Here is an 18,011-nt window from a genome sequence, read left to right on the forward strand (position 1 = left end):
TCAGTTGCAGTCAGAGCAGTGAGTCCCTCTGTGACCAGAGGAGGGGCTCTGCCCAGCCCCCCAGCCACCATTGTGGGAGCACATAGCTCTCCGAGGAGGAGGTACTGGCTGTGACTTGGTGTCACTAAGTGTGAATTTATCTCTCCTCTTGCCCCACCTTCATCCTCCTAAACAAAGATGAAAATTAAACACTCCCGAGATTTGTGTCATGGAACACTCAGGGTGGGGGCTAAGAGGGCTGGATTCCCTGCTGAGTGTAAGGGGCTACAGTGACTCCACAACGAGAGCCTGTAAAGGAAACAGCACCGGCCCCACCGGACCCTTAGGGTGCTGAGTCTGCGTGACATTGAGCCAGGCTTCTGACCACAGCTCAGGGGTCTGTTCCGACCGGTTAGTCTTTGAAACCAACCAGCTGTGGATTCCTCAATCCCTCCCTGAGGTTTTACCTGAACCACGAGCTTCTGTATCTCTGAAGACAGATGATGAGGACCCTTCACGTAAGGCATTTGCACAGCCCTGTGCGGGAATTTGTGCTGCACGGTCTGCCCGACGAGCTGACCAAAGTTCGTATTTCACTGATCTTAGAAATAGTCTGGTTTCCTGATGCACTGTTTCACTGAACAAGCAACAGAAGCCACCTCTGGCTGATAAAAGCAAAAAAGGGACTTAAAGAAAAGATACTGGGAGGGTGCATGGAGTGTCCCAGACCAGAGCCGACCCGGGGGCCGTAGGAGATGTTGGGGAGCCCCAGGCACCAGGCTGCGCAGGGTGCTACCGGGCCCCCTGCTCCCCCAGCAGGGACCCCACCTCCTCCTGACTCTCCACCTCACTGCAGGTTCATGTCCCGGCAGGGCCAGGTCACACTGAAGCCACCAGCACACACCTCAATGGGGGAGTTGGCCCCTTCTCAGCTGAGGGCGTGCCTGGTGTGGGGAGAGGCCCAGTTAGAGGAAGGCGGTTCCCCTACTGTTCCGAGTTAATGCACAAGTCAGTGCCCATCACTCAGGAGAGCCGGGCTGGTCCGACCTCATTGTGGTGACTAGGCCATCTGAGTTCACGTATTATTTTTAGGTTGGAAGGCCCAAGAGGGAGAAAAAGTGGAGGTTCTAGTACTTATTTTGTATTTCCCATGTACCAGGTGCGGTAAGCAAGCCACTTCAGACAAGGCCCATAATAACCACATTAATAGGCCACGGAGAAAGTCATGCAGTCAGGCCTCTGCAGCCCCGAAACCCGTGTCCTCATCAGTTCCGTAGTTACCAGTGGAAGTTGTAGGGATTTATGGGACTGTGTGCTCCTGTGGGGGCTGGGATGTGTGTGTTTAAATCCACATCTTCAGAAACTCGGCCAGAACCACAGCCACTGATTGTCTGCATGGAGGCAGAGGAGAGGAGGCTTCCAGCCTCTGGTCCAGCTCGTGTGGAGCTCAGAAGTTGCTCCTTCTGTCCTGAAAACAACACCAGAGCTGAGGGAGCTGCAAACCCACTGCTCTTCTTAGATCCACAAGAAAACTGAGGGGGAAAGCTGCTCCCAACACAGAGAGGCAGCCGGGCAGGCTTGGAGAGTCACAGCTCCCAGGGCAGAACCCGCTTTTGTAAGAACCCCGGGGGCAGGCAGATTTAACAGGTCCCTGAGGCCAGCTGGAGGCTCAGCGTGGGGAAGTCCGAGTGTGACAACTCCAGGGGGCCAGTCACAGGGGCCCCCTGCTCTTTTTCATGCATTTTACATCCAGGACCGTATCCTGTTCTCAGAGTGAAGATCATAGGAAAACTTCTCATGGTTCCTGCCAGGAAAGGAAAAAATAGCTCTATTGAAATACACCCAGAACATTCTCTTCCATTGTGGGGGGTTGTGTTTTGTTTTTTTTTTTTATGAGAATTTATTTTACCAGAGCCTAACCTACCTGGGGGAAGGGAAATACCTTCTGTGCCACCCAAATTGGGGTGGGGGAAAGAGACACACTTGTGGAGGTCACAGCTCAGGGCACAGGCTCAATGAGAACTAATCACAGGACTACAGAAGCCCTGCTCTGTCCCGCTCCCCCAACACCTTACCTCCATGTCAGTAGAGCCCCTGTGTAATAACAGGAATAAAATTAAAAGAAGTAAATGTCTCAGGAGTGTCTAGGGAAAACCCAAAGACAGCGGGGAGATGAAAACAAGGACACACGGGTGGCTTTAGCCTCTCGCACGAATAGCTGTAGCAAACTACACACAGCCCAGCCCCAGTAGATAAACAGAAAACCTCACAGAAGAAACTATTTATTTTGGTTCTCTTACCCAGTGCATTCCATGTTGCATCCTCGCCTAGAATTGAGTGGAAGCAAGTCCATCTCAGAAGGGACATACCTGAAGAGAAATGGCTTTCCAGACTCTGAAGGGCAGAGAAAGCACCAGCCTGGGTTAGAGAAAGGTGAGGGGTCGGGTAGGGTGTGGGCTGCATTCTTCCCCAAATAAGGAACCTTCCTGAGGCCAGCACAGTGGGAGGGAGGGCCATAGGGTGGAAGCAGCCGGACTTCTTCCCGAGAAGTGATAGGATGCCTCCAAGGGACCATTCAGGTGCCCAAACTGTGTCCTGATGGTGGAAGCCTGTCGGTCTGCCTCAGAGCCCAGGACTGAGGTGGGCGCACAGCAGGCCGGTCTTACTTGGCCGGATCAATTTCAATTCTCCGAAACCCTGTGTAAAACATGAAGCGTGGACGACCTGGTGAGCACAGCTCTGCCCTCAAGACCGGTTTCAACTCCTCTCTTCCCAGAGAACAGCATCTCTGAGCCCGTCCTGGGTGACCTCACAGAGATCACCCTAGTGGCCCAGGCTAGTGACCGGGAACATGTACCTTCCTGCAGCCAACCCCAGACGTCCACTGATGCATCATATACTGACAAAGATGTGAGTTCCTGTGCATTGGTCTAACAGCAGAGACTCTGCCACAGGCCCAAGAGGTGGTGTGTGGGACAAGCAGGGGTGCAGGAGTGTACGCAGTGCAAAGGTGTAAGTGGTGGCAGGGGTGCAGGGGCTGTGGAGGGTGCAGGCAGTTCAGGGGATGCGGGGGTGCAGGCAGTGCGGAAGTGCAGAGAGTGGCAGGGGTGCAGAGGTACAGGGAGTGTAGGGGTGCAGGAAGGTGCTCAGGCACGTGGCCAGGGTCAGAAGGCAAGTGCACATCCTCGCAGTCAGCCTGACCCCGGGAGATTGGTGCAATGGTCTGGGTTGGCGGAGGGGTCGGAGGGGGCGGCGACGGCGGTGGGTGGGAGGCTGCCCGGGCAAGCCGGTCGATGTCTTCTCTTCCCTGCAGCCTGGCCTGGGGGGGCGTTGGCCGCCGGAGATTCGCCAGATGTTGGACTCCAGTTAAGCTTGCTCCTGGGTGGTGGGGCGGTTAGGTCGGGGGCGGTGGCAGCGGCAAGGGGGCGGAGCAGGGCTGCCCCTGGCGAACTGATGGAATAGCTGCCTTCTCCCGGCTGCCGGGCCTGGGAGCGGCCTCTGCTGCCCCAGGTCGCCTCACACACCTGTCCCACTCAGCTTGCTTAGTGGGGAGTGGAGGCGGTGTGGTTAAGGTGCAGGGCCCATGGGGATAGGGGGGCTGCCGCACGGAAGCCGGTCAATTCGCTCCGCTCTCCCCCGCGGCGGAGCCAGGGGCGGCTTCTGCTGCCGTAGAGGCGGGACGCCGGTCTCCAGGTGAGCTTGGTCCTGGGAGGCGGCGGCGGCTGGGGGTTTGGGTCCGTTCCAGGGAGCTGCTCCATTTCTTCTCTCCCCCGCGGCCTGGCTTGGGGGCGACGTCTGCCGCCAGAGATTTGCCTGAGGTCCGACTCCAGGTGAGCTTGCTCCTGGGAGATGGGTGCGGTGCAGTCAGGGGGCTGGGAAGGTCGTGGCTGCGGGGATAGGGAGGCTGCCCCGGGGGAGCTTGAGGATTAGCTCCCATGTCTGTGCCGCGTGGCCTGCAGGCGGCCTCTGCTGCGCCAGGTCCCGGGATAACCCTTTCCCACTTTGCCTGTTGGGGGCGGGAGGCAGGGTAGTCAGGGTGCACGGGTGGCGGGGGTCGGGGGCCTGCAGCGGGGGAGCGGGCACATTTGCTCCCATCTTCCCCGCGGCTTGTCCTGGGGGCGGTGTCTCTTGCCCTGGGTTAAGAGACACGTGTATCCTAGTCAGCCTGGCCCCAGGAGGCGGGCGTGTTACGTTGGGGGTGGTGGCAGCAGCGGCAGGTTTTCCCATGGAGCAGGTCCATTTGCTCCCATTTCTCCCCATGGTTTGCCCTGGGGGCGGTCCCTGTTGTCCCTAGTTCGCCGGAAGTCCATTTCCAGGTCAGCCTGCTCCCTAGAGGCGGCCACCGTGAGGTCAGGGGGCAGGAGCGGTGGCTGCTGTGGGGGTAGGGGGCTGCCTGGGGAGCTGGTGGATTGGCTCCCGTCTCCCCGATGGCCTGGTGTGGGAGTGGCCTCTCCTGCCTCAGATCACCAGACACACCTGTCCCATTTAGCCTGCTGGGGGAGGGGCGCCCTGGGAAGTGCCTTTAAAGTGTGGGGGAGGCGACAGCAGGGGTAGAGGACCTGCAGCGCGGAGCCTGTCAATTTGCTCTCCTCTTCCCCACGGCCAAACCTGGGGGCGTACTCTGCTGCCCAAGAAGCCAGATGCCCGTCTTCAGGTCAGCTTGCTCCTGGGAGGCGGGCGCGATGCTGTCGAGGGGCAGAGGCAGCTGCGACGGCCGGCTGCCCCGCCTAATGGGGCCACTTCTTCTCCTCTCCCCTGACCTGGCCTGGGGACGGCCTCTCCCGCCCAAGATTAGCCTGAAACCCCACACCCGGTCAGGTTGCTCCTGGGAGGTGGGCGCGGTGACATCAGGGGTTGGAGAGGAGGGGGGTCTGCCCCTGGCGGGCTGGAGGATAAGCTCCCATCTCTCTGGAGGCCTGACGTGGGGGTGGCCTCTGCTGCCCCTCATTCCCGGGTCACCCTTCTCCAGGACATATTGCCCCGGGGGTGCTGTAGGCTGCGGGGGCGGCGGGTTGTTGGCGGGGGTATGGAGCTTGCCGCTTGGGAGCTGGTGGTTTAGATCCCATTTCCCCCGCAGCTTCGCCTGGGGGCAGCCTCTGTTGCCCCAGGTCGCAAAGCACTGTTTCCCTGACAGCTTAACCACCGGAAATGGGCAGGATGTGCTGAGGGGGCGGAGGCAGCCGCCAAGGCAGCGACGGAGGGGGCTGTCCCTGGCCAGCCGGTCAATTTGTTCCCATCTGAACATTTGCTGCCCCAGTTTCGCAGGACGCCCTTCTCCAGTTTATCCTTCTCCTGGGAGGTGGGCTCAGTGCATGCAGCCCAAGGTCTGGGCTCTCCCCTGGGGAGGGGCAGAACTCTCTTCTTCTTCTTTGACTTTATTCTTCAGCGAAGTGGTTACTGGCCCCAATTCTTAATTCTGAGAAAGTGTAGCCTGTGTTACGGAGGAGCTGCTGGACAGTGAGGTTTCTGGGTGGGTTTTCACATCAGCTGATGCCCCAGGCAGGCAGGAAATCTATTACTTAGAGCTTCTTAGTCTGGAGTTGGGGGATGGCCCCGCCATCCTCACCATGCTTTTTAAAAATGTGTTACTCCCCTCTTTTTCCTAGGTGACATTTTAGGTTATTGGGTCCCAGATTGCTGGCACACTCATCCCTGTTCTCAAACATCTTTTAAACTTGGGTGAAGTGATAAGTTGGGGAAGAAGATGATTTACTGAAAGGTAAGAATACTTAAATTTGCATTAAAGCTACATTCTGTCAATCTTTCTCAAATGATTTTTCTCTGATTCTAAATCCATGACCTAGTGAATGTTGTACTCCTGTGTAAATCATTGATCTTCACATCACACTTGTTGAGTGGTCAACGAGATTTTTTATTTAGATTATTCCTGAAAGGAAAAGCTCAGGCTTTTGAGAATTCCTTGTCTGATGTCACCCAGGCAGTCACAGTAGAAGACAGAGCTGATATAAAAATCCCTCAGCTGCCTGAACTGCAAAGCTTCTGGGATTACTGATCCCTGAAATGCAGGTGACTCTTGGTGATAATCTGGGGGATGGTTTACATGATCAGATTCTTCCAGTCCTGTAAATGGGTTCCATGGCCCCAGACCCGGGAGAGCTGGTCATAAGGGCCATATCGTGAGGGGTGGGATGGGAAGGCAAGGTCTAAGAGCTGGCATCACTGAGATTCCACACTCGCTAAACACAGACCCCAGAGCCTAATTGTTGTCAGGTTCTGTTCTGGATTTGAGAGTGTGTTCAGACATGATTCTTGCCCTTCAGGGGTCACTGCCTGGGTGGAAGTAACCTTTACATAAATCTGGGGAGGATGACAATTAAGTAGATGGGCTGTTATGATTCTCAGTGTGCCCAGGCTCGCTCTTCCAGGCACTCGTGGGACTAACGAGAGTCATGTTATTCACTCATACACTGATTTATTACCCTTGAATTGATCATTTGTCCCACAGTAAGTGAAACAAGCGATGAGGAACCTGAGTTTTGTCCCCTTTCCTAGCACTGATTGTATCTGTCAGTCAGGCGCCCTGAGTATGCATTGTGAAATGGTGGTATTTCTTGCCCAATGGGACTGCACTGTCAGTTCTGAGAATCAGGGGATACACGTGGGTAGGACAGCACACTGACACACATGGCACCCCCCCACCCCATGAGACAGCATTGTCGATGCTCAGGTGACCCGATGTAGACCGCGGTGCTAAACTTGAGCATGTTTAGTGATCTTGGTGGCTATGAAAATACAGACTGCCGGTCCCTACTTCTGGAGACACTGAGGGTGTGCACCCCAGAATTCTGCACTTTAAGAAGCACTTCAACTAATTCTGATGAAGATGATCTGAGTGTCCCACTGAGAAACACTGGTGTGCGATGCACCAGTATTGAGGATTCTCAGGGAGCGATGTCTTTTCAGGATGGTCCAAGGGCCCTCACGAGACTTTTGCCTTGGGTGTAATTGTATGTGTTCGAAAGTGATGTCTCTCACTTCCAGTGCTTGTCAGCATGCTCTGTGCAGGGATTTGCTCTCAGCAGGTATCAAAAACTAAGTCTTCAGGTCACCGAGCTAGAGTGTGAGCGATCTTTTATTTTGGTTTTCTTTATTGCAATGCAGAGTCTCCCGAGAAGAGATTCAGACTGAACAGCTTTGTGTCGGACTTTGGAAGACCGCTGGTGCCCAAGGGGTTCTCTGGCAGCACAATGACGAATCTAGGTCCCTCTTTCACTGCTACGTCAATGAAGTGGACCGCTTGGACAAGGCCAAAGCTGGTATCCCAACCATAGCCCTTGACAGTGATGTTCGGCTCCAGGAAGCCATCAGATGCAGCAGGTGGCCAGAGGAGGAGCCGAACGGGCTCATGAAATGTGACACCCCCAGCTTCATCAACACGGACCAGAACTCTTCCTTTGGGGAAGATGATCTCCTGATTTTGGAACCACCTATTGTTCTAGAAAATAAGCCAGTTGCCCAGACCTCACACAAAGACTTGAATTGGAAATGTGCTTTGTCAAGTGTTTCTCTGAAGATGTGAAGTCTGTCTTTGTATGGCAGGAAGTCCCCTTTCACAAAATTGTATGTGTTTGTGTCTGAGAGAGAGAAATGGAGACAGACAGAAAGACGGAGACAGAAGAGAGCCCCCTCAGAAGAGAGCTAGTTAAGGTGAGTTTTTGTGCCTTAGTTTTTGTGCCATTTGGGGTTTTGGGGGGAACAAAGTATTTACACTGTCTCATTCTCCTCGTTGGAAACCTTGGCCCCGTCCTCAGTGTCAGCGGCCTTGAACGGGGTTGCCATGGTGCGTTTCATCTGGCGCTGCCAGTTCCACGCTCTGCCTTTAGCACGTTGCTTTGCCTCCCAGGGCTGCCACCCTTTAAACTGTAAGGTGAGGAGTCTGGAGTAGATGATCCATCCCAGCTCTGCTGTTTTGCAAATTTCTGATTTCGTATTCTGATGAGGCTGGGATACACCCAGAGCAGTATAAACCAGGCCCTACCTCCTGTCTCTTGCTGGGGCATCCCTCAGGTCTGTGCCTTCTACTCAAGCCTTTACTGAGCCCAGCTTTTGTCAGGAGCCCAGGTGCCTACCGGGATGGCAGGAGACCTGTCTCTCGTGGTCACGGTGGCAGACATTTCTATTGGTTGTGCTGAAACAGCTCTTCTGAGATCCTCCGGCCACCCTTGCTCCAACCTGAGGACAGACCTACCGTTCCTTTCCTAGGAGGAGGATCAATCCATGGTGCATTTTATGACAATCCTGTCCCCAGGAATGCACGGAAGGTTATCAGCTGAGTGAGGGGAAGTGCCTCTGTGTCTCTGTGTCCCTGTATCTCTGTCTGCTCACAGTGCCCTGCCACCGGCTACTGAACAAGAAAAGTGCTATTCACCATGCTGTGTCTTTTGCAGATGTGTAGGTGATGGTCTTGTGGCTCATGTGTGGGCTTTGTGCTGGGATGGTGAAGGGCTTATAAATACCTCATCAACATGTATTCGAGATGGCCTGGTGCCACACAGACTTGATTCATGAAGGCATCAAGCCTGCACACTGGTTTGGAAACAACTTGGTTTTGATCAGTCACACGGCATGCATGACTCACTGCTGATCTCTGGGTGGTTTTTTCATTTTAGATTTATTCACCCAGTGTCTTGCTTAAGCTGAAAAATACATTTATTTCACTAGAATATTCTCAGATTCTTTGTTTTCACACATCCAGTTGTTTAATTCCTTTAAAAATCATTTTGTGTTTAAAATGCCTCCTAATATCTATCATCTCTAGGCTCCCAGTGGCCTGAGCCATGCACCAGATTTGATGCAGGAACTGTTCCACCAAAAGAAATCCCTTTGCCATAATATCTTTTGAGGAAAATATTATTCTTTAAGGCTCTAACAGTAAATCGTAGAACAAAGCAAGGAGCATTTATTGTAGTTAATACATGTTCATGCAAAAAGAAATGATATTTTCATTAAACAATGTTGATTTTAATAACTTTTACTAATGTGAATATTATTACTCATAATTTAAGTAACCAAATAAAACCACAGTTATTTATTATGAAGTTTGAAAACTATTTACACTGTCTCTCAATTAGAGGTAGCTTTATTAGAAGACTGAAGGGTATTAAAAAGATGGAAAAATACCCATGATGACACCATCATTTTTATTAACTAAATATCAAGAACTGTGCAGGGTTAAGATTTAACCCTCTGCAAGCTGTCAAGTAAGCATGAGGTAGTTTGTGGATGCTGCCAGAAGACAGGAGACTCCCCCAGGTTCAGAGACAAAGAACTTCTTGCCAGCACAGCAGGCAGCTTGGGGTTCATGTTCATGTTGGTTCCTGAGTTTCTTTCCTTTTGCTGTTGTAACAAAGGACCACAGACTCAGTGGCTTAAAGCAATACACATTCATCATCTCACTGTTCTATTGTGCAGAAGTGCAAAATCATTGTCAGTGGGCTAAAACCAACGTGTGGCCAAGGCTACGTTCCACACCGAGGCTCTAGGGAGGGATTCGTCTTCCTACCTTTCCCAGCTTGCAGAGGTGTTCACACTCCTTGGCCCAGGGCCCTGTGTCACTGTGACCTCTGCTGCCACTTTACATCTCTGTCTCTGACTATATAGATATAAAGGAAGAGTCTTCTACATCTGGTATGGACCCTTTATCCTAAATGGACATTGTATCTCTATTTATGTGCAGATTAAAACCCCTTCCCTCCAGGGTGTGGTGGCATCAGCTCACAAGATTACCACTCTGGGCTTTAAGTGTCCTCTATGTATTGTCACCTGGGAACTTCTCTTTCCATAGTTAGCTCTGTGTTACATTTGTTGTTGTATTTTACCCGGCATTACTGAAAGTTTTACTTAAAAGGGATCCTAATTAGCTCTGTTTACCTGTTTCCTGAGCTGAAAGCTTCAGTTCTAGAGTATCTGTTTGATTTCTCTTAAAAATACATTCCAGTATATTTCTCTGGTGAAAGTCTTTACCCTGTTGTCTATTCTCCCATAATTTCCTTATTTTCTTGAATATATTAAAAGTATTTTATAGCCTTTATTGGTAACTCTGATGCCTACATCACCTGGGGGTTTGCATCCTTTGTCTAATGTTTCTTATTCTCATATTATCCGTTATATAGTCTTGACATGTTGCATGTCTTGAAATTCTTTATTACATGGCAGACATTGCAAATGAAAAATCCATATGTTATTTTCCGTGAGAGGTTTTCTACCTTCCTGTTAGGCAAACAGGGTGAGGGGCTGATCATGTCGCTCCAATCAGGCGCTGAGGTGGATCAGGACTGAAGTGCCTTTTTTCTTAAAACAGCTTTGAGGTATACTTGGCAAAGTAATTTTCACACGTATAAAGTGTACAGCTAATACGTTTTGACATAAGTATATCCCCAAGAAACCATGACCACATTCAAGAGAGTGAACATACCCATCACCCACAAAGCTTCTCTCCTGCCATTTGTTGTCCCTCCCTCCCTCCCCATCTCTTCCCCTGGAAACCATTGATCTGCTTTCCATCACAACATATTGGTCTGCATTTTCAAGATCCTTGTATGAATGGATTAATGCAGTATCTACTCTATGTTGTCTGACTTCTTTCATTCAGTGTAATTATTTTGAGAGTCATCTGTGTTGCTGTATTAATAGCTTATTTTTCTTATAGCAGAGTATTGTTTAGTGCTGAGTTTTTACTGAAGAGTTTGTTGTGAGCAGTGTTTGGATAGACCATCATTTGTTTCTCCATTTACTTTTTGATGGATGCATGGGTTATTTACAACTTGAGCTATTATAAATAAAATTGCAGTGAATATTTGGTTACAAGTCTTTATATGGACATATGCTTTTCTTTTCTAAAGCACCAGATGAGGAATATCTGGGTTATATGGTAGATAGGTATTTACCTTTTTTAAAGAAACTGTTAAAGACTTTTCCAAAATGATTGTACTATTGTAAATTCCTTGTGGTGTGTATCAGCTCTGGTTGCTCTATTTCCTTACCAGCACTTTGTAAGGTCGGTCTTTCTAATCGTATTCATTCTTGTATGTATGTGTACTAGTATCTCACTTTGGTTTTTAAAAGCATTTCTCTGATGACTAATGGCATCTTTAATCAGCATCTTTTCATATGCTTATTATCCATCTGGATATCTTTACTGAAGTGTGTTTTCTGGCCTCATTCATTCATTCAGGTGTTTGCATTATTATTGAGTTTTGAGACCTCTTTATTCTGGATCAGATACAAAGAGAGACCTTTATCAGATATATGATCTGCAAATAGCTTCTGTCTATGGCTTGTCTTTTCATTTGCTTAGCAGTGTTTAGAACAGCTTTGAAGAGTCTTCATTTTGATAAAGTTCACTCTATCAGTTTCTTTTTAAAATACATTATACTTTTGGTGTCATAGCAAAGAAATTTTTGCCAAACCCAAGGTCATAAAGTTTAGCCTATGCTTTTTCTCCTAGCTGTTTTATAGTTTTAGATTTCCTATTAAGATCTATGATCCATTGTGACTTAATTTTTGTATATTTTGTGAGATGTGGATCAAAGTTCATTTTTTTTTTTTTTGCATTTCACTATCTAATTCTTCCAGCACTACTTGTTGAAAAGATCCTTCCTCCACTGCATCCTTTTTGAGAATCAATTGTCTATATAAGTGTTGGTTTAGTTCTGAACATTCTATTCTGCTCCATTATTCTATTTTCCTGTTTTACACCAACACCATACTTTCTGATTACTGTAGTTAAAAAAAAAAAAAAAAAGGCTGAAAATCAGATAGTGCAAGTCTTCCAACTTTGTTTTTCTTGTTCAAAATTGTTTTGGATATTTGGGATCCTTTGAATTTTTATATGAATTTTAGAATCAGTTTTAAAATTCCTTACATCCTGTTCTGCCAAATTTCCACCCATGTCTTTGGCCATCTCCAAAGCCACATTTTCTGAAGAAGTCTCTCTAGATCCCAGGTGAAAGGAATTTCTGTTTCATCTGTGCTCCAATCACATTTGATAATATTTGATTACATTTATTCATATTTGGCTGGATGTACTTTGTGATCTTTCCTGCCATAGAGTAAATCTCTCAAGATTTGGAATCTTGACTTGGTTCCATCTGTCTGCTGAGAAAACTAGTTCTATGCTTTGCAGGAGTGAGACCTGCAGTAAGAGGTATCTGCAGCACACATCTAGCTCACTGCTTGCATATCGTCAAGGAATCCTGCAGATTTAGAATTGTTTATTGTTTTCTCCAAGATGGCTCAGCCTTTTTTATTTCTATTGCTACTGCTGCAGTTTCAAAGGAAAATGGGCTAATTATTTTCCAAATAACAAAACATACTGTAATTGAGCTGTGACGCAAATTATGTGCTGCTCTTTCTTAACAACCTGCTTAGTGTTCACAGGTACCTTCACTCATGGAACTTTTGGGAGAATGTCATATCCTCAGAGATAGCAATGCTGTCTTTGGCAACCTGAGCGGTAGTATCTGAACTCACTCCTGCTGTTTTTCCAGTGCCCCCTCTAGCCCTCCTCCAGCCCTCCATGGGGGGCCTGCAGTTCTTCCCTCGAAAATCCTGTTGCTTCTCAGGAAGAATTCCCTATGAAACATATTCATGTCCTTCTTGTGGGGACATTCAGTCCAGAGACCTGACAGCAGGGGAAAATGTTTAGACTGCTTTTGGTAGAACGTAAATTTTTCCATAATTGTTAGAAGCAAATCCAATGAGGAAACTGTTGGCATCTAACAAATCAGGATAAATGTCTGATGAGGAAGATCAGCTTCCCCATCCCACTCAGGTGTCATGTTGATGTGACGCTCACCTTGGCTAACATTTTCTCCTGTGAGCAACGTGAAGTTCAAGACGTTATGAATGGCTTTTTGTTTTTCTTCCTTAGTCTTTCCACATTCACTGTGTCTGGTGAGATTATATGAATCCTGCTTATTTTCAGCCCAGCACTAAGCTTTTTAAAAGGATCACGTGTTTAAAAGGCTAGTGGACAATTTGTTAGAAGATTGAAATCCTTAGACTTTGGTCCTAGAGTTGAATCTTGGTTACTGGTGAATGAGAATTCCCGTTAAAATTTTAAATTCAGTGATATAAAGTTTTAAAAATAGTTAAATATTAGTCAATTTCATTAAACACTATAGCAGTTATTTACTTTTAAGCCTGTCTCTGGGGCAATTTTGCAATGATTCCCTCCCTTTATTGATTCCCTCTTTATCAGAATCCTTGAGAGGTCCCTGTCATCATTGTCAGTATCATCATCATCATCACCACCATCATGGAACTGATTCCTCTGGGAGATTCTAGGAAAATAAAGAGCTGGACGGGGTTATGTGCAGGTCAGTGTGTGCATATACAGTAAGAACAGTTGTCAGACATTAGATTCAAGATACCCTTTCCATTTAGAGAAGAATGTGGTCATGAAATCCTGATGTGCTGAATGAAGGAAGCGATGGGAACAGGGTAGTCAATGGAAAGGAGGAGGAAGTGAGCGAAGCGGGGAGCATAGGTCCTTGGTTAGGTGATCAGCACATTGGTGAGAATGAGGGGAGTGTGATGGCAGAATCATGTCCCTCCCCGGCCACAGGGAAGCCACCTGTGACATTTTACTGTAAATGGCAAAATGCATGACAGATATTTTAGGACAAAAATCTTAGAGGATTTCTGTCTTCTAAATTGTCTATCAGTTAGCATTTTAAACCCATGATACATTATTAAAGATTAGTGCAGGGGGACAAATAAAAAGGATTCATATAATCTCACCAGACATACTGAATGTAGAAAGGCTAAGGAAGAAAAACAAAAAGTCATTCATATGTGCCTTGAACCATAAAATGCTCATGAGAGGAAATGTTACAAAAGGTGAGTGTCACAGCCACATTCATAATGCCTGAATGGGATGGGACAAGGGGATCCTGAGATGAGACAATAGGGTGAGTAGCCTGGATTGTCCAGGTGGGCCGAATGTAATCACAGGGGTCCTTGAAATGGAGGACATTTCCCAGCTGAGTTTAAAATCAGAGGGAGGTGTAGCCATAGAGCAATGTTCAGAAAGGCTGCTGACCATGAAAATGGAGGAAGTCGTGGGGCACAAGCTAAGGAAGGTGGGTGACCTCTGGAAACTGAAAAAAAACAGCAACAACAAGGAAACATTCTCTTCTAGACCCTCTAGAAGGAAGGAACCCTGCTGCTACCTTGAATTTAGCCCAATGAGAACTGTGTTGGATCTCTGACCTCCACAGCCATAAGCTGATAAATCTGTGCTGGTTTAAGCTCTTAAGCTTATGGAAATTTCTTACATTGGTAAGAGGAAAATAACATAGTGAGCCGTAGTGTAACGGATTAAAGGTATAGGATGGGGTGTGGAGAGGATTCTGACATTTACAACTAAAAAACAACCAGGTGAAGTGGGAAGGTGTTTTAAGGAAGACCTACCTGGCAGGGCTGTTAAGCAGACTGGAGCGAGGGGAGCATTGGAGTTAGATGAATCAATTAAATCTCTACCAGAAAAATAAGGAATAAAATGTAACAGGGCTTCAGTGATAGTGGATGTAGGAATGGAAATGGGCAGAGAGACATAAATATTACTTTGAAATTAGCTACAGGTTTGATGACTGCATGTTGGGGAGACTTAGCCGATGTGTGGACTGAATGTTTGCATCCCCTCAAAATCCATATGTCGAAACCCCATCTACCAGGGTGATGGTATTGGGAGGTGGGGCCTTTGGGAGGTGATTAGTAGGATAAAATGAGGTCATGAGAGTAGAGCCCTCATGAATGGGATTAGTGTTCTTATACACGCCCCCAGAGTGCTTGCTTCTCTCTGCTCTCTGGGATATGAAGATATTGGGAAGACAGCCATCTTCGAGCTGGCAATCCTCTCAAGGATACATTGACCTTGAAAGTCTCAGCCTCCAAACCATAAGGAATATGCTGGTTGTTTAAGCCACCCGACCCACGGTAATTTGTTACAGCATCCCAGACTGACGAAGACAGTGGAGAATGCCTCTGAGTTTGGCACTGATTGCCTGGAGAATGCTGAAACCCAGGGAAGTGGGCAGCACAGACGTTTACTCATTTAATCCTGCCAACACAGTAGGAGATAGAGTCTACATATTCCTCGCTACTTAAAAGGTAAGGAAAAAGAGGCACAAATAATAACAACGACAACAAAAACAACAATAATTTGTCCAAGATTCACACAGAACCCCCTGGAGGCAGAGTGAGAATTTATACTCAGGAAGGCTGGCCCCAGAGCCCCTGCTCATAACTAATAAGTCAGATCACCTTGCTTATGTGGATCAGTTTTTTTCAACTGTTATATGAGGGTACTGTGTCCAGTAACTTATAATTTCAAAATACTTCACTGTAACGGAATCATTAGTCACAGGCCTTACAAACCACAGAAACCTACACATACAAAAATAACTCTTTAGATCAAGATAACCAATAACGTTTTTAAATATTATACCTGCTGGGCCTTTGCAATAAAATGTCTTTTTATAATTCTGTCTGGCTACATAATAACTTCATAATCCTGCATGTTGCTGGTGGCTCCATGTTGGACAGCACGGGCCTAGAAATTTTAAATTACTTGCCCAGACTCGCCCAGGAAGCTCGTGGTGGGATCCGAGCTATAGTCTGGGACTTTTCCTTCCTATCCAATAAGTCCCTCATGGAAGTTTAGAAGCTTCCCCTTTGGTGCCCAGCTGTCTATCCGTACTTATAACATCTTGTCAGGTGTTCCAGCCTGCTCCTGAACATCAGCCAGAACCCACTTCTGCTCTATTTTGTCCAGGTAATACCTTCTAGCAACTTCCATTGCCTTCTTGGCATCAGTTCTTACCTGGAAGGGTAGTGGCTAGAGGTGGAAATGTGTCCACATGACAGGTTTTTCATAAACATAGCAGGAGTGTTCAAGAGAATAAAACGTCAGGAAGATGAGTAGAAGCAGGTCATTTAATATACCAAATGGGTACTTTCAATGTCTGTGTTTCCGAGTCCAGGCTTGTTCTGCTCGTGCATTACAGGCCAATAAATCAGGAGACCAGGTTTTGGGGGCAAGAAATAGCGACTTTAATTTGGAAAGCCAGCTGAGAAATGGTAGAATAATGTCCTGGGGAACCATCACCCCAAGTCAGATTTCAGGCTCTTCTTATATTAAAAATGGGAAGTGGGAATGCTTGGTTGTTGCAAACTTGGTGTATGAATTCTTTGTTGTTAGAATCCTTTGTTCTTGCAGCTCTTCACCTGGGTCACATCCGTGTAAACCTCCAACAAACAAATGTTGTTTTTTATTCTGTAACTTGTTATCTTTATGTGAATAGAAAAGTGTTAATATCCTTCAAAGTCAGAGCCTTGAGAATAGGGTCTCCTGTATATTTCAGGCTCTAGGCAACATTGTTTTACAAAAGGTGCAGAACCAACAAGACTAAGCCTAGGAAACAGGGCACAGGGTTAAAGTCATAGGAACAGATCTAATATGGAGTCAGATTTTTTCTTTCCTATTTCAGTAGTGCCATGGAGAAGGCAGTTTGGGCAGCTTTTTTAGGGTCCTGGAGGCTTTCTCTCTCAGGCTCTGTGTGCCTCTGTTGAAAACCTTTCATAGCTATCTGGCCTGCTGGAAAACCACTCCGCCTGTTTTGCCCTGAAGATGTGTTCTGTTTATAACTGATCTCTACTTCTTGGAAAACAACTCAATAAAAACTCAGTTGGTTTTCCACCAGCCATGGGCAGGGGTGAGGAATAGCACTAAATTATTTTATGAAAAATAATAAAAGAAGTCTTAAAACAGCACTGGGCACATAGGAGAGAGTCAATGAATGCTTCCTGGCTGAAATCAAAAGTGATGGCTCAGTGATTCCATGGCTGCTGTATTTGCTGAGCTTGCTACTCCTTTGCTCCATTACACATTTTTTTAACTGAAAAAGAAATACATGCATGTGGTTAAAAAATTTCAAACAGAGCACAAAAATACACAAGTGAAAGAAGTTTTCCCTCATCCTCTCTTCTTTCAGCCCTCCCTGGAGATGCCACTGTTTACAATCCTTTGTGTGTTTTCCAGATATGCTATGCACATTCCGACCTATGTATGTAAATTCCTTTAAAGTATTACTTATTTTTAACTTAAAGGGATTTAAATCCTCAAGTGTCTTCTGCCCTGGTAATAGAAAAGAACAAATCTGACTCCATATTAGATCTGTTCCTTTGACTTAACCCTGTGCTCTGTCTCCTAGGCTTCATCTTGCTTGTAAAACAATGTTGCCTAGTGCCTAAAATATACAGGAGAGCCTATTTTGAATGCTCTGTCTTTTAAGGATTTTTAACACTTTTCCATTCATATAAAGATAACAAGTTACATAATAGAAAATAACGTTTGTTTTGTTGGAGGTTTACAGGGATCTGACCCAGGCAGATAGCTGCAAGAACAAAGGATTCTAACAACAAAGAATCCCTACATCAAGAAGATTGCAAAAACCAAGCTCGTAGGAAAGAAGCCTGAATTCTGACTTGGGGAGATGGTTTTCCAGGACATTAGTTTGCCATCTAGGTCTACAGAAAGTTGCTATTCCATGCCCCAACACCTGGTCTCCCAACTTACTGGCCTGTCCTGCACTAACGAGAATGAATTTGGACTCAGTAACACTCCTATCTTCCTAGCAAGCTGGGCACTGGAATTGAGGGCAGCTATCCCACACCCAGGGACATACTGTGAGCCCTTGATGGTTCCCCGAAGGTGGGGTGTGGTTTACCCAGGAAGGATGGGGACTATGCATCAACACTCAGGCAGTATGATCCTTCTGGTATCTGACCTCGTACCTCCCGCTCCCCGCCAGCACAAAAACTGGGAGAGTGGAGGTAAGGCAGAGATCTTGCCTGCCTGTGTCCCAGCGTGTAAAAGGGGAATATGTACTCTTTCCAAGGTAGTTCTGAGCGACAACACCTGCGGGTGCTTGGTTCCCAGAGCAAAAGGAAACCCAGCTCCACTTTGGGCAACGGGTGTGATCCCCGTAGGGGTCCTGCAGAGGCCT

At 47.2% G+C, this 18,011-nt stretch overlaps 1 protein-coding gene across 8 annotated transcripts in view; it reads left to right on the plus strand.

Annotated features, from left to right (window-relative positions):
- The window catches only part of LOC141578440 (uncharacterized), a 147,687-nt gene that overhangs the window by 6,222 nt on the left and 123,454 nt on the right, over positions 1-18,011 (plus strand). Inside the window, exons 5-12 of one of the 8 annotated variants that reach the window (XM_074368893.1) lie at positions 2,284-2,412; positions 2,756-2,889; positions 3,293-3,344; positions 3,631-3,809; positions 5,114-5,278; positions 5,586-5,698; positions 7,102-7,647; positions 14,955-15,114. In XM_074368893.1, the coding sequence (XP_074224994.1) occupies positions 2,284-2,412; positions 2,756-2,889; positions 3,293-3,344; positions 3,631-3,809; positions 5,114-5,278; positions 5,586-5,597 (671 nt within the window). In that variant the 3' untranslated portion in view covers positions 5,598-5,698; positions 7,102-7,647; positions 14,955-15,114. The other 7 variants (XM_074368890.1, XM_074368892.1, XM_074368891.1 and 4 more) reach the window with 7 other exon arrangements.

This window comes from Camelus bactrianus, chromosome 8 (assembly GCF_048773025.1).
Source record: "Camelus bactrianus isolate YW-2024 breed Bactrian camel chromosome 8, ASM4877302v1, whole genome shotgun sequence".
NCBI lineage: Eukaryota > Metazoa > Chordata > Mammalia > Artiodactyla > Camelidae > Camelus > Camelus bactrianus.